The sequence below is a fragment of the Ostrea edulis genome, chromosome 2 (genome assembly GCF_947568905.1).
Source record: "Ostrea edulis chromosome 2, xbOstEdul1.1, whole genome shotgun sequence".
NCBI classification, from domain to species: domain Eukaryota; kingdom Metazoa; phylum Mollusca; class Bivalvia; order Ostreida; family Ostreidae; genus Ostrea; species Ostrea edulis.
The window spans coordinates 60802754-60818612 of NC_079165.1; the positions used below are offsets into that span (position 1 = coordinate 60802754).

The 15859-nt window shown below is 34.8% G+C and overlaps 2 protein-coding genes across 3 annotated transcripts; both read left to right on the forward strand.

The window, feature by feature from the left end:
- The first annotated feature begins 11612 nt into the window (after positions 1-11612).
- Positions 11613-13611, forward strand: LOC125678609 (uncharacterized). 2 transcript variants are annotated; one of them, XM_048917180.2, is made up of 3 exons: positions 11613-12452; positions 12612-12782; positions 13239-13611. In XM_048917180.2, exons 1-3 carry the CDS (start codon positions 12005-12007, stop codon positions 13466-13468), a joined length of 849 nt encoding a protein of 282 aa, XP_048773137.2. In that variant the 5' UTR covers positions 11613-12004; the 3' UTR covers positions 13469-13611. The 2 variants fall into 2 exon arrangements, with proteins under 2 accessions (XP_048773137.2, XP_048773136.2); XM_048917179.2 differs by having other exon boundaries at positions 11615-12452; positions 13236-13611.
- LOC125678610 (uncharacterized) lies at positions 13136-15021 on the forward strand. Its single transcript, XM_048917182.2, has 2 exons — positions 13136-13990; positions 14084-15021. Exons 1-2 carry the CDS (start codon positions 13967-13969, stop codon positions 14678-14680), a joined length of 621 nt encoding a protein of 206 aa, XP_048773139.2. The 5' UTR covers positions 13136-13966; the 3' UTR covers positions 14681-15021.
- The last annotated feature ends 838 nt before the right edge of the window (positions 15022-15859 follow it).

A 15859-nucleotide genomic window follows, 5' to 3' on the forward strand; every position in this document is an offset into this window, starting at 1 on the left:
TCAAATTTTCAATGCAAAAAAAGAAGAGAAAGTCAGCAAAGGAATACAGATAATCTCTACATACGTTCACTGAAAATTTTGTGATCCATATGGGCGCCGCCATATTGTTTTGTTCGTTAGTTGCTTTTACGGTTATTCGTGTTTTAATTTGGAATGCCAAATATACATGTACAAGACTGACGTGCAATTTGTATATCAAACACTTAGTTTGTTAAAATGGGATAATTATTACTGTTACAGTTTTTACCCAGTCATCAAATAGGAAAACAGTAATACGACTGAATAGATGAACGAGTTCATGAGTTTCTTTAAATAAAACTATACGATATATTTACTCTTACTGTTTTATCACTTTGAATTTGTTGGTTAGTTTTGTTTAGTTTTAACTGTCTTTTAAATTGCAATCGGGATGTATTGTTGTAAAAAAATTGTTAGATTTGAAAAGCCGATCCGAAATGTGACGTCACAATGCACGCTTTGCGTCGCCTGGTTGTAAAATGAAGAGGCGAATCCTTTATCTATCCTCATATGTCCCCCTTTCATATCTACATGTTACTGGGCGTTTAGCGCAAGGGGAAGTTCATAAAATATATTTTTTAATGAATTAACGGGATTTTCACTTGGGACACGCCAATAACCATTCCATGCTTCGCTCGGTCCAACTGTCACACCGTATATACACGTATTAGGAACACTACGTGTAAGAATCCAGAACGATTTCATTTGAAAATTCAAGGCCAAATCGAAGTTACATGAATACATGTTAACATGTAGATCTATCTCAGTGGCGTAGCTTCCATTGAGGCAACCGAGGCAGCTGCCTCGGTAAAAAAACAAAAAAACACCTTTTACGTTGTTAAAATGTCGATAGCTTCTGGGGGGCTGCGCCCCCCCCCCCCCCCCCCGACCCCCTGCCTCGGTAATATACGAACCCAAGCTACGCCTATGTATCTGCATAGACATATAACGTTTACCGGTGTTGAGAGTTCGTAACATCATCGGGTCGAGATGAGTTACCTTAGACTTCGGTCTCGCTGATATTTTAGTGTGAGATTCATCTATTTGACATCCAATTTTGTAATTTTAATCTTGCTCTTACAGTAATCTCATTGTCTTTTGTTGTCGATATCCATTCCGAATTCACAATGGTACGAATTACCGACCCCCCCCCCCCCTTTTTTTTTTTTACTTTTTCAAAGCATTCCAAATTATTAACTTCCCATCATTTTTATTTCACAATCACGCTGTTTTGTAATTTTCTCTTTCTAATTTTGACTGATTTTCATAATTTTGAAAATATGTCTATTCTAAAGATGAGGTATTTTATTAGTTTTCAAGGTCAATGAATTTTCCTTTCTCAGGGTCAAACAATTTGCAACCGCAATCTTGAGAACAAAACATCAAAAACAGAGAGCTATATAAACCTGTACTTGTAATTATTTAAAAGAAGGTTTTAACATAATTTAGAAGTTTAAGATAAAGATGATGTACTAGTTTTAAAGGTCAGTGCACTTTTAACTTTTTATTTTCCTTTTCAAGGTCAAACAAAATATCCCGTGAGGATCCGGGTTAAAATAGGTCCTCAGTACCCCCTTGCTTGGCGTAAGAGTCGACTAAATGGGGTGGTCCTTCGGATGATACCCCAAAAACCGAGGTTCCGTGTCACAGCAGGTGTGGCACGATAAAGATCCCTCCCTGCTCAATGGCCCTAAGCGCCGCGCATAGGCCTGGATTTTGCAGCCCCTTCACCGGCAGTGTTGAAATATTCTCGAGAGGGACATTAAACAATAATTAATCAATCAAACAAAATAAATCCGCAATCTTGATTGATTGAATGTTGTTTAACGTCCCTCTCGAGAATCTTTCACTGATATAGAGACGTTGCCAGTGAAAGGATGCAAAATATAGGTCTATGTTCGGCGCTTACTACGGGCTTTTAGCAGGGAGGGGTCTTTATTGTATCACAACTGTTACATGACACGTGACCTCAGTTTTTGCAGTTTCATTCGAAGGACTGCCCCATTTAAGCCGCAATATTGAAACCAAAACATCAAGAACAGAAAGATATGTAAATCCGTAATTATAACTACAAGTACATATGTATTTCTAATAATATTAACATAATTTAGAAGATGATGTACTAGTTTTCAAGGTTTTTAGTATGTGATATTTGTTTGTGCAACAGGTGTATCTGTCTCTTGATAATGACGCGGGTTACGTCGAATGTATATTTCTTAAAGTGTCGGATCTAAGGATATACAAGGCCAGAAAAGAAATTCATAAAAGCACTGAAAAGGCCACAACACTGTTGATTATTTAAAATTCGACGCAATCCGCATCTTTATCAAGAGACATACATGTATATTACATAGATAAATATCACACACCACGAAAAAACTACAAATATTAATAATCTACATTGCTAACAAGAATGATACACTGTTGTACTGAATTGAGAAAAACGGTTTCGTTGTAAGCGTGTTTACAGACGATGGTGTAGAAAGTTTGTACCATGGTCGGGTCGGGATGAAAATAGAATTATTTTTCAAAATTATAGAAATCAGACAAATTTAAAGAGAAACATCCAAAACAATGTGATTGTGAAATAATATGGTGGGAAGATAATGATTTGGAGTGATTAAGTTTAAAAAAATAAATTTTAATAATCAACAGTGTCGGAAAAAACTGAGGCCTCGTGTCGTAGCAGGTGTGGCGAACGATAAAGATCCCTCCCTGCTCAAAGGCCGTAAGCGCCGAGCTTAGGCCTAAATCTTGCAGTCCTTCACCGGAAGTGGTGATGTGTCCCCATATGATCCATATGAGTAAAAAATTCTCGAGAGGGACAAAATATATACATACTACCCATAGTCCTCTGCGTCTGCGCACACAGAGTGGTTTGTGTGCAAACGACCTCTGGCGGAAGTTTGAAGATATATATATATATATATATATATATATATATGACGGTATGAACTGCGACGCTGGCATATAGTTTATTAATTAGCGCTCCAGAAAACGTATGTCGGCGTGAAAATCATAGTTAGAATAAAAATTAGAATCAAAAGTAAATAAAAATCATAGTTAGAATAAAAAAATAGAATCAAAAGTAAATAAAAATCATAGTTAGAATAAAAGATAGATTCCAAAGTAAATAAAAATCATTGTTAGAATAAAAATAGAATCAAGAGTAAATAAAAAATATAGTTAAAAATCAAAATCAAAGCTTTAATAAAAGACGGAAATAAAAGTAAATAGAAAGCATAGTTTTAATCAAATTTATTTCAACAACAATACAAATTATTACTAGGAAATGTAAATTTAATTGAGATCCACCAAAGAGTAAAATAAAACAAGTCCCATGATAGTTGTTGTTCCTTGCATATCAATTCTACCTAAACCAGAAAATAATAAAGACATTGAAGTATCTTGATATATCAATTAATGAAGGGAACAAAAGGTTTGTGAGCCGTCGTCTATTTTTCCACATGGTTATGTCCCAGCTGTCCGTAATCCTACGTGCTGCGATGACAAGCAATTTGGTTTTGTTTTTAGTTCATTTTATCACAAAACTTAAATGATTAACCATAGTGACAAGTAAAACCGCGACCCAAAAACTTCCTTGTTTAAAAATAATCAGACAAATCAGAGGCCAGGATCGAGATCTTACGCTATACATCCTATTTTTGCTATTTTTACTTGGTAATATCATTATGATCTGTAAAGCTACTGGAATTTTCCAATGAAAAGGCGATCAAGCAAGTTAAAAACTTCATGCATAATATCAATAATGTGATTTTATCCTAGTTGTATAGGTAATTATATAATTCTTTATAGTGAATGTCGGTTGGTTTTCTATCAGTGCAAGGTAAAACCTGTTAGATTTCGGTGAAGTCGGTCAACCTGGAAAAAAAAAAGGAATGTCTATTATCTCCATTGCTACATGTACATCTGTACTGATTTTTCGTTCCAAATAATTATAGTGTAACTTACACGCTTTATACCTGATCCTCCTTTGTGAAGAAGAACGCGCACGTGTTTCATATACTTACCCGAGTCACCCTTGTCCATACATGTACAAAACTGAGACAGTCTCATACCAAAATTGTTGGCGAAAAGATTGTTAAGAATCAAATTAATCAACACTTCATGTACTAGCTTAAAAATGCATACATATTTATGACACACCAATTTCACACAAAAGCATTAGAAATATACTTTCTCATTTGATAAACTAGGTTATCATTGTAAACTATAGTTTGAAATATGTAAAGTGTAAACTATATTGGTTCATCAGCGAAATTGTATTCAACAACTAGTCGAGTGTAAGGAGAAGCTTGGGGGGGGGGGGGGGGGGGGGGGGGATCTGATTGTTCAACAACGTAAGCTATGGTTTACGACTATTTACACGTTAAGGACATTTTTTGTTAATATCAATATGAATTTTTGCCGGTAAAACATAATTCTAACACTCATTAAATATAGGTTAAGATAGTTTATTTCATTTTCACCTATAATAAAGCTATCTTTTTATCAGATAAAGTTTTTCACCTATAATAAAGCTACCTTTTTATCAGATAAACTGTGTTTATTACTCTTTAATTACAGTTTTCAATCATAAAGTACAATTAACGGTAATCTTCGTTTATAAATATATTAATCTGTCGTAAACTATAATTAACAGTCGTAAAATTACAGTCCGACAGATAATCTATAATTAGCTAAATTTTACGATTCCAAACGGAAAGATATCCGATACCTGCCTCGAAAATTAATGAGAGTGTATTTGATGTCACATATAGGTCTGTTTGGGCGGAGTGTTAATTTATTCATTTACTTCGTAAAATCCTGTTAATTTCTGTAAAACGCATGTCACTAATGTTACTATAATGAATAACATACTTACTTGTAGTATATGATAAAGATTAAATAATATCTACTCATAGGTTTAAAAAAATAACCGTGCATGCATGGTGCCTTTGAAGCTAGTATGATTGAAAACATTTTTAATGCATCTTTCTGATATATCAATTTCATCATTACAGACTATATAAGTAAGTGGAATTGTGTTTGGCTCAAGAAAATTAATGACACTCTCTTGAAAAATATATTTGAAGCAAGTCTAACTGAAATTATTCTAAAGCAATGGCCTCCTGTCCTGGATTTCTCGAAAGAAACTTACTTCGAAATTTTATTCAAATTTTGTCTGCTCAAATAAAAGAAAACTATTTTTTTTTCGAGAAATCTAAGCTTCGTTGCCCATTCACAAAATATGCTCAACGCTATGTAAAAGCAATTACACATTTAAAAATGTAAGAGAATTTCCAATGTTTAGAATGTGCCACGGACGGACGAACTGACAATGACAATAGTTTATTCTCATAAAGTGACAAAATGTACAGTGTAGAGATACATTGCATTGATACAGTTTTAAAATACATGCAGACGGATATAGCCACAACATATCCGAACTCTCCTCAGAAGGTGTGGGCAGAACAGTACAAGTATCAGTTCATCAGGTAAAAGTGCTCATGGGAAAAATACAATGTTAAAAGCATTAAAAACAACAACAACAAAACAAACAAAGAACAACAACAACAAAACAAACAAAGAACAACAACAACAAAACCACGGATTTAGGAATCTGCATGGCGGCATTCTAAACCTTTCTTAATAACATTATTTTCCAAATCAATGAATGAATGGCTATATAAAATCAGATTCAATCAAACCTTAACTAGGCTTTACCGTATCTATATAATGTGCGTCGTTAGAATATCACCCTTGTATGCATATTTAGTTTACGTTTCGTAAACTACATTGATAAACAATCATTTTTTTTTAAATTGGAGTGTCACATATGTATATCATTTAATATAAGCTATTAGCGTTTGTTTTGGTTTGTTGTTGTTGTTTTTTAGGGGGGGGGATGTTCTTCAGACTGTTAAGAGGTTTTTTTTTTTCTTTATCTTTTCCTAAATTTTCAAATAGAAAAATAAGTGAACAGATCCTAGCTAATCCTCCGCGAGTCGTGATTTGAATTGTTTACATATAAAGACAAAGTATATCCCTGTGAATCTTGTTGAGATTTTTCAGACTTTTTGTATGGTAAACTTTAAACTCCTGTAATGACACTCGCTCTAACCCCACGTTCATAGTGTGAACAAACTTTTCCCTACACTACATGAGGATCCCTGCATATTGATTTGACAAATTGTAGCCTTGTGGATGTTGGTAAGATTTAAGTAAAATTTCAATCCTCCGTTGCGCCCCCTCCTCCCGGTCATGCTTTGAATAAACTTTTATAATCACTATAAGAAGAAAGCTTTCATGCACTTTTTAACTTTTCTAAGTTCTTGAGATTTTTATGCATCCAAGTGGCACTACCCTCATTTCATTATTTCTTCGTAATCTTTCTTTGGATATGCCTTTTCTTTACCCAAGGATGCTTTATACCAAAGAACATGACCCACGAACCATGAAAAATGGCCTAGCCTGGGATATTGATAATTTCTGTATATAATAATCTTCGGGATATAGGCTTTCTAGAAATGTTTTTCTTTTTTTCATATATTCTATACTTTTTTGTTAATATGACGTTGAATATTGTGGTGTTTAATGTTAAAAAATTTACATTTCGGGATACACGTTACAACAATAAACCTCCAATGACCATGTACAATGTACATGAACCTATAAATCTCTGAATATATCAAGTTATATGCACTCAAATAGCTAGAATGGCTTATTCAATGATCATAATAAGCATTTTTGACCAAATTTGGGAAATAGAAATAAGAAATATTTTGGAAATGATGTTCAAAGCCGTGATTGTTCAACTTTACTTTTAAATTATTTTTACTTGAATTTTAAAATACTGAAATAAGAAGAATAAATATAGTATGTAGTCTATTTACATGGTGAAAGAAGTGAATCATTGGAACAATTCTGTTTCATGACATATTCCATAGTTTTTAAAAAAAATTTGGGGGGGGGGTATTAAAACGACCGAGTATCGATATCAATGGTAACGAAATAAGGTGACACCGCGTCTCGTCAAAACACATGTTCAATTCGAATTTACTCGGAATTACACGTTCAACGAGCATTTCCTGTGAAACCTGATTAAAGGAAAATTACTGTAGACACCTAATAGTAAGTATCAAATGATCTTTTTGTTACATGTACATGTAGATTTCATAGCGTGAATAATAACAACACAACACCGATATAGGGGATCAGAGTCAGTGTATTATTGACTCTAAAAATACGATTTGAGAAATGATACTGTATAAATTTTACTGTATTTATCTTGATCAATAATTGTATATTCCTATACGTATTAATCATGTAAAGATACTGAGGTCTTTTAACCAACAATTTTTTTTAAATGTTTGTGCAATACATTATTGACTGACAGAACGTAATTCGTGAGCTGTGATCTAAAAATCTTCCAATCTCAGCGAGATTCGTCGAGGCTGGATATTTGGACTGACGCCTCCAGCCTCGACGAATCTCGCTGAGATTAAAAATCTTCCAGGCATTAATATAGATTTGAATAGAATTACATCTAGATACATATTTGAAATAGAATATATCATAAGGCACTGTAGTTTTAAATTGTTTGGATTATATTGCATTTACATGTAATGTATACATGCTTGTAAATGCCACAGAATGAGAAATAATCTAAATTGGCCTATTTTCATAATGTTCCCAAAATAGAAGTATCATGTAGATCTATACAGGAAATAACATTTACAAATCATGTTTGTTGTTTGTTATTTGCCAGTTAAGTATCATAATGATAATACTAGTAGTTCATAATAAGTAATTATTCTGCTAAAATTAAATACCCTTTTTATTGTCAACAAATACATCACTGGTAGAAAGGTTATAAAGCTTTTATCTAGCACAAGTTTCCATATTCTACAGGTTTACATATGTCAGCAAGTCCTCAAAAGCAGCTTTAGGGGTTCCCAGGAGATTCTGATGCTCACTTTTAGACTTTCACTGTTGTCAAAATCCAACCTTATTTTCTCTTTTCTCAAAACTTCAGCTCTCAAAAACTTGATTGATTAATTATGTCACTCCTGTTTTGTTGAACATGGTGTTGTCAGCAATAGGTTCAAGTTCTTCTATGTCTTGTTGTAGGTGATTTGTACAGAAGCGAGCCCTGGCAGGAATGATGGCCTCTTTTGAAATGAAGATTTCATGCCTTACTCCTACTGGGACTACAACTAACTTTGGACCTGGTCACTTGCAGATACAGCATGAAGTGTGCCCTCTTGATGTACATGGGGATGGGAGTGATACAGAAGGGGGACTAATTGGAAGAACTGCTGCTGCTGCTGGTGGTGCTGGACTGTCTTGAATCTGTTGCCTAACCGACTTGATATTCTTCTGTTTAATATGGGAGCAACACACACACTCTGGCATATATTGCACAGAAAATCATGATCAGATGGTGCCCTCCCTATCAGAGTGGTGATCACTGACCTATATTTCTTTGAAATCCTGGATCTGTGTTTTGGTTTTACTCTCCATGGACAGTTGAAACAGAGAAAGAATTAGGGACCACTCCTTGGCATATCTGAAATATTTATGTCATATACCTGAAATTGATCCAGTGTTTCTCGAGAAGTTGTTTGAAAAATAAATTTGGTATAGAAATTGGACCACGAAAAAGACAAACGACTGATAATTGATCAGAAAGATGAACTATAGTAAATTTAAATGGGAGAGAGAGAAGGGGGGGGTAGGGGGAAGTTGTCCCCCTATCTATCCTCCATATCTGCTTTTATACTGTAATCGACTACTGTATATAAGTAGAGAAGGATGTTTTGAAATGGAAATGCGAATTTCAAATATATAAATTTATCAACATGAATAGTTATTAGAAGATAAAGATCGATGGTTGTGTGTTTAGACAGAACAGTTCTCTCCCGTGCCAAGCCGTAGTATTACTGTCACTATATTTAGCATTTTCTGATACTGATATATAGATGTTAGACAAATTTAAAAAAAAAACTTGTGAATTTTTAAAGATATACAATCAGGGCCGTAACTGCCGATGAGGCAGACGAGGCAACTGCCTCGTCTGATTTTTTGGCAAAAAAGAAAATAAAATTATATAAATGTTATATTATAGGATATATGTTTAAAATGAAGACAAGCACCTTTGTCTTTGACACCATATTACGATTCTTTACATAGTACAAATGAAACACAAACATGATAAATTGGGATTTAAAAAGTGTCATTTTCAGTCGTAAAGTCAATCGGCGGCCCCCAATCCCCTGCCTCCCCTGATTTAGAACCCTACTTACGGCCCTGACAATGTACCGGATGTCCTTATTGAAAAGCATTCTACAAGGTCATTACACTGGCAATTTTACAGAGCTATACAATCTGAGCCTCCATCATGACACTAGTATAATGATAATTCAGTACATTCGTCAGGGGTATTCATATTGTGAATCAGAAGTAGAGGAATGATTCAGTATTTTTTTTCCATTCTTAGAAGTCTACAAAAATTGTATGTTACATGCAAGATACCTGGAAAAGAGCTGTCCTAAAATAAATGCTATTGATAATAAAACTGGTTGTATCAAAAGTAATTCCTAGTAACCCAGTGGCTGGAACTTCAGGGAAAATAAATGTTGGATTTTACTAAAGTTAAGATTCATGTAATGATTAATTATTATCATTATATAAAATTCAAATGAATATAGATACATGTATATAGAGTTCCATGGGATAGCTTCTATAAAATATCTCTGAATTGTGAGTATTTCTCATCTCATTGATTGGAGGGGACACGACCACACGACCATACAATATGGACATTAACCGATTAATTACACTAGCACACACCCTAAGCACCCTTCTGGATCCACTGTCGTTCCTTAAATATGCCCAGGGCATTTTTCCAGCATAAAGAAAGACAACTCTCATATTGAAACATAACTGTCATATGATCCTAGCGCATTGGAACAGTGTTTGGTTTATTTTTTTTTATTATCACCAACACTTTATTGATATATGTATAATATTTTTTGTCTACAGTTCTATCTTAAAAAAGCAATTGATCCCAATAGAAGGAAATAGATAACAAAATTTCGGACGTCTTCACACCCTTTGAACATTGAGAAGGGCAGGCATAAAAATATTTCAAGTGGGATTGGTACGTTTGAGTTAGGGGACGAATTTCATTTTATTTTAAAATGTCCTTTTTATAACGGTTTAAGAATTGGATATATCAAAAAAATTTACAAGAAACCCAGTGTCTTCAAATTAGTCATGCTTCTTAGTGTAAATAATACAAAAGAACTCAATAATTTAGGAAAGTTCAAAGTTACGATCGTCATGTAATTTATGAAATGCTGTACTTGCAACGACATATTATTTACGCGTATTAGTTTAGTTTAAACAATATTTATTCGTAAATAATTCGATAATAATGTTTACAAACAATGTCTTATACATGTAATAGATTAAGAAACAAGCCAAAAGGCCTATATTAATCTCGCTCTAAAAACGCGTATTGTTATATGTATATTGAAATGCATTGATTTTACTAGTATATCCTCAAAATTGTATCTGTATGTCTACTCACCCTCTACTGTCTTATTTGTATATATTTGTAAATATTTTGTATTTATGACCGATGAGCTGTATAGCTAAAGGAAATAAAGAATCTGAATCTATTGTATCCCTTCTCTCTCTCTCTCTCTCTCTCTCTCTCTCTCTCCAATGAAACCTGTTTAAAAGTGAGGACGTTCTCACAATGTCTAGAAGAAAATACACGGATATGTTATTGAAAAGGCAAAAATGTACTGTGTTAGATATAGCTATAGGGACACCTATAAAAGTCTATCCAATACTCTCTTTCGAATTGTGATAAAAAAAATGGTTTTGAAAGAGAATATTAATGAGAACATGTCCCCACACCACTTGTCCTCACTAATCTAATATTTTGTATCTACATCTTTCACATGCTCTGGATCACGTTTATGGGGACGTAACTGTGAGGACAAAATTGTGTCCTCATAGTGTACTTTCTGTCCTCACAACTTCTGTCAAATGGTTAAAAATTGTCCTCACTTTACACGTTTTCTCTCTCTCTCTCTCTCTCTCTCTCTCTCTCTCTCTCTTCCAAAATGATTAGTAATATTTATGTGTTATCTGCATGTAATTAAGAGCATGCATTATTGTGTGTCGATTGTCCTGTCAATTTACAAAGTTATAATGTTCATGATATCAAATGTCGATGGATTCGCGCACGAAAAAATCTTATGTGTTTATGTTCGCGATAGTTCGTATATCACGTCTGGAGATACAGAAAAAAGTTTTCTGAGTGACAATTACTTTACACAAGGCATATAAGCATAAGAATTAAAATAAATAAAAAGAAAACCAATCTATTTGAAGGCGTCTTAACAGAAAGTAAAAACTATCGTGAAGTGGACTATCAAAACTCTTCAGTGTTGAGAAGGTAGAAAATCAATTTAACCCATTTTAATCGCAACAAGCGGCCGAAGTTCAGGCAAGATTTCCCGAATCGAAGTCACTCAATAGATTGATTACATGTAATGGGTGGTTTTTTGGGAAAGCATATTACACCAAAGAGTGTGCACGTATTTTCATGATAGGAAAAATCTTTTTAAAAGAAGTACGAAGATATGTACTGAATAAAGACTACACAGTCGGTTCGATTTACTATTTACTCAAAAAAGAGATTTCTCTTTACGTTGTAGAGGGACACTTTGACTTAAAGAGATATCTCTCAAGATTCTTTAACTCAGAAAAAAGATACCTTTTAGCTTATACGATATCCCTTTAAGATAAGAGATATCTCTTTAAATTAGAGAGATCGTATTTTCCGAATAGATAGTAAAGCGACTTGCCATATAATAAAGTAACGTCATACAATGTATTTTCCAGAGCTATTTGCACTATTGAAATTACGTCTGAAATGTCTAGTAATTGAATAACAATTCGCATTATGACATACACTGATATACAAAAGGAACTAGGGGAGATAATTTCCTGTCTCTTGTATATGTCCAACCTTTCACAGACTAAAGATTTTCTACAAACAAGACCGGTGCCAGCTATGGCGTGGAACAGCTGTAGAATATTGATGATTTACGGTACTATATTAACAATCATTGTAACTTGTGATACAGTAGTCCTTGCAAAGAAGACGCGTTACAGAAGTATGTATGCCAGAGAGGTGAACCTGCTGAAGGACAAAGATATTTCCAGTCGTATTATTGGAGAATACAGAAATATTCGCTCAACATCCAATTGCTTGAATTTGTGCCTGAATGTCCAAATTTGTCTTTCCTTCCAATTCAACAATATTGAAGGGCGTTGTAGACTGTATGACAACACTTTTTCGAATTCATTCATCTCCCAGAGCGGGAATCGATACTTCTTAGCGCTGAAAGGTAAAACTAATTTATTCGGCAACTTTTTGTCAATTTTCTACATGGCTTTATGTAAATAGAGAACATTTGTTAGTGTTTTAATATGATTTAAAATTTGTTTTACACCAAAACTTCTGATAAATTTATAAAATTACGCGACCTACGTGTCTTTTTCTACAGATGACTGTGAAGAAGATGGTTATATCTATCACAAAATACTTGACCTTTGCTGGAAACCTTATTCTATGAAAGTTACCTACACCGTGGCCCTTCAGACTTGCCAGAATGACCGCGGCCGACTTCTGCGGATTGACTCCCATGAAATCTGGGAGTACCTTAAACAAATGTTGGGTAATTTCGCAATATTATACATGTACTATTCGGTGCAAAGAAAAGTGAAACGTTGGTTTTGTTTTACATAGCCTGGTTACTTAGTTGATAAAAATATTGAGGGGGAAAATTGTAAAAATTTTGATATATCTCAGGGGCGGATCCAAAAAGATTTTTAAAGGTGGAGTTGCAACCCAAGTTTGTACCTTTTCCGCTCAAAAACGGTGGAGAAGACCGTAAAATGGCAAAATTTAAATGTTCAACCAAAGGTGGCGGTTGCAATCCCCTTAAAGCCCTCTAGATCCGCCACTGCATCTTTCCATGTATGGTGACTATGCACATCATATTGGGTCAACATATTGTCACTCCAATTTGAGATTATCCTTTCTCGATAAGCGTATCACATGAATTGCTTTATCTATACATTGTGCAATCTACAGAAAACTACATCGTACTTAATATTCTATCATACAGCAGAATATTCAATGAGTCTGTTCTGGATCCAAGGAGCCACAAATGGAACCCATGTGTTCAATGACGACGGATCGGTGGCGGATCTCATGACAATCGCTACAGAAGAATCGGAGGAAATGGAACCCAACAGCCGGTTCATCATCGCCAGGGAGCAGGGATTCCAGTGGTTTGGAGTCTCGCCGGAATCCAGAAATGGCTTTCTGTGTCAAGTGGCCGCAAGAAGAAATCCCTGATGTTTACAGAACATTATACATATATGCACAGAATGTACTTATATTAACTGTGTAATCAAACATGCTAAAGTTCATAGACACGCTGCTGATAGCGTTGCTATGTTGTAATTAATAAATATCATAAAATGTCTTATTCGTAAAAAGCAATTAAATCATTATTATTTTAGTTTAGATGCGCGCTAAGTATATTAAGTTTCTGCCCTAGGCATATTTTAGGACCGTTTTATCTCTCTCATTATGCATGGTAATATGCATTACATGGAGTACGAGTGTGGTATTTGTGTTCTTAGATAGGAGAAAAATTTGGCCAGGTAAATTCACATCTATCAAGCGTTATCAGGTAAACTTCAGGTACATTTAGAACAAATGTGTTTACTCAGAACGTCGTATCCAAAGACGTTTTGCCTGGCTTGGATTGATCGAGTGAACTGAAAAAGTATATGCTTATCAATGGACGAACGGTGCATGTAGAACAGACACAAGATCGACCCTCAAAACATGGCCGCGGTGTCCCCAAAATTCGTAAGTACGAAATTGGTTTGAAGAATTGATAACTGTGATTTTCTAGATGATTCGGCTATCAATGTCTCTGCATGATCTATATTTGTTCTTCAGGTGAGTTGGCTTGTCTGTTTCGTTGTTCTCCTCGGTTGCTTTCTACAAAAAGGATCAGCTGCAGGTCAAAACATAAAAGTGGAGTTCTATTCATCCGTAACTCTACCATGTGATAACAAGGACTTAAACTTCACAATGAACCCCGTCAATTACGCCCGGGTAGTGAACCAGTACTGGATCCTACCAGGGGGGAGTATGATTGACAACACCTCCCATTCGGACATGGTGGAAACGAACGTGTACCGATGGTCTATATCCAAGACTAATTTTAACCTCACAATCAACAGGGTGGATGATGACGATTTTGGGATGTACACATGTGTCGTCGTTTTTGACGATCACCAAGTTAAGATTGTTCGTCGAGGTTTAAATATGGATGGAGCAGACTTTAGTAAGCTGCAGGAGACTTACAGAGAGAACGCCATTATCGGGGGTATCGCTGCAGCATGTCTGTTTGCGGTTTTCTCAAGTGCTTGTGTTATTTGGCACTGTCGGTTTAGTTCGCGACAAAAAGAGAAAGAGGGGTTAGAGAAAGGTGACCCGACACAGGCATTCCACAATTCTGCGCTAGAAATTGAGGAAACGAATCATCTATGAAGAGCTCGACAAGAACAAATTCTCAACACAATTACAATCGACCTTATTACATGTATTATTTTTGTGTGGAATGACCACTTTTTCAATTCACCCTTCATCTGACTGTGTAATTTTAGTCTGTGAAGACAACATGGTGGGGATCTTCATATATACTGCTGGCCTTTTCTTAACCTCTGTCCGCTTTGTACATTGTATGATACACAGAGTAATCTAGGTTTATCAAATGTTTAACACGTAGAGATCGTGTCAATGCATTAATCAGTAAAACTAAACATACATTTGAATTTTGACAAAGTCTGTAGTTCTAATATGAACACTGGAAATAAAATCTTAAATTTCTACCGACCTAGTTGAATTGCTACTGAATTTTATTAAGGAGCGATGGTACATCTGAGAAATTTGATGTGGAGGATATGGACAACAATATTTTGGAAATTGAAAACTTTTAAATTCACTTTATTTAGTCATAAAATGCAGTTTTTGTACTAGTTAAATAAATTTAAACCCTTTGTTGGACTCGAACCCGCTAACTCACTGAGCTACTCAGCAAGACAGTTCAATCGAAAAGGAATAGACAGATATTGCTGATATTTATATTTTCATCCATGTTTTCAAAGGAAGTCCGCCATTATGACGATGTAGTACACCTCCTTAAAACTGAAATTTGTTTGCGCGTTTGTTGAGAATTGTGTCAGAATGCATTTTGCCCACTTCAAGCTGTATGGTCCGCCAGTTTGGCATATTTTAACCGTAATAAAATCTTTCTGTTTTTCTTATGCATGATAAACTTGGATTATTCATATACCTCTCAATAGTCTAAAGGCTATAACTTGAGATACTGAAAGTAAGTCTACCGGAACGGAACTCAATCTAACTCATCAATATACAACAAAAAAACTAACCTTGAACTCAATAGACGCATCTACAGCCATAGCAGAAAAAGTCCCGAAAACTAAAACTACTAGTAACATGGAAGGAAGGACAGACAGTATAAAACAGGAAGTCATTGGGCCTTAACGGTCACCAGAGTACGCACATTGTTTGGTCTTAGAAATCTTTGTGAGTTTTATGCTTCTTCGTGTTAATACTTTGTAGTAGATTATAGATATACATGTAGCTATCATAAATACATGTAATTGATAATTCTCTTACAGGAGAGTAAGTTTTATCACATCACGG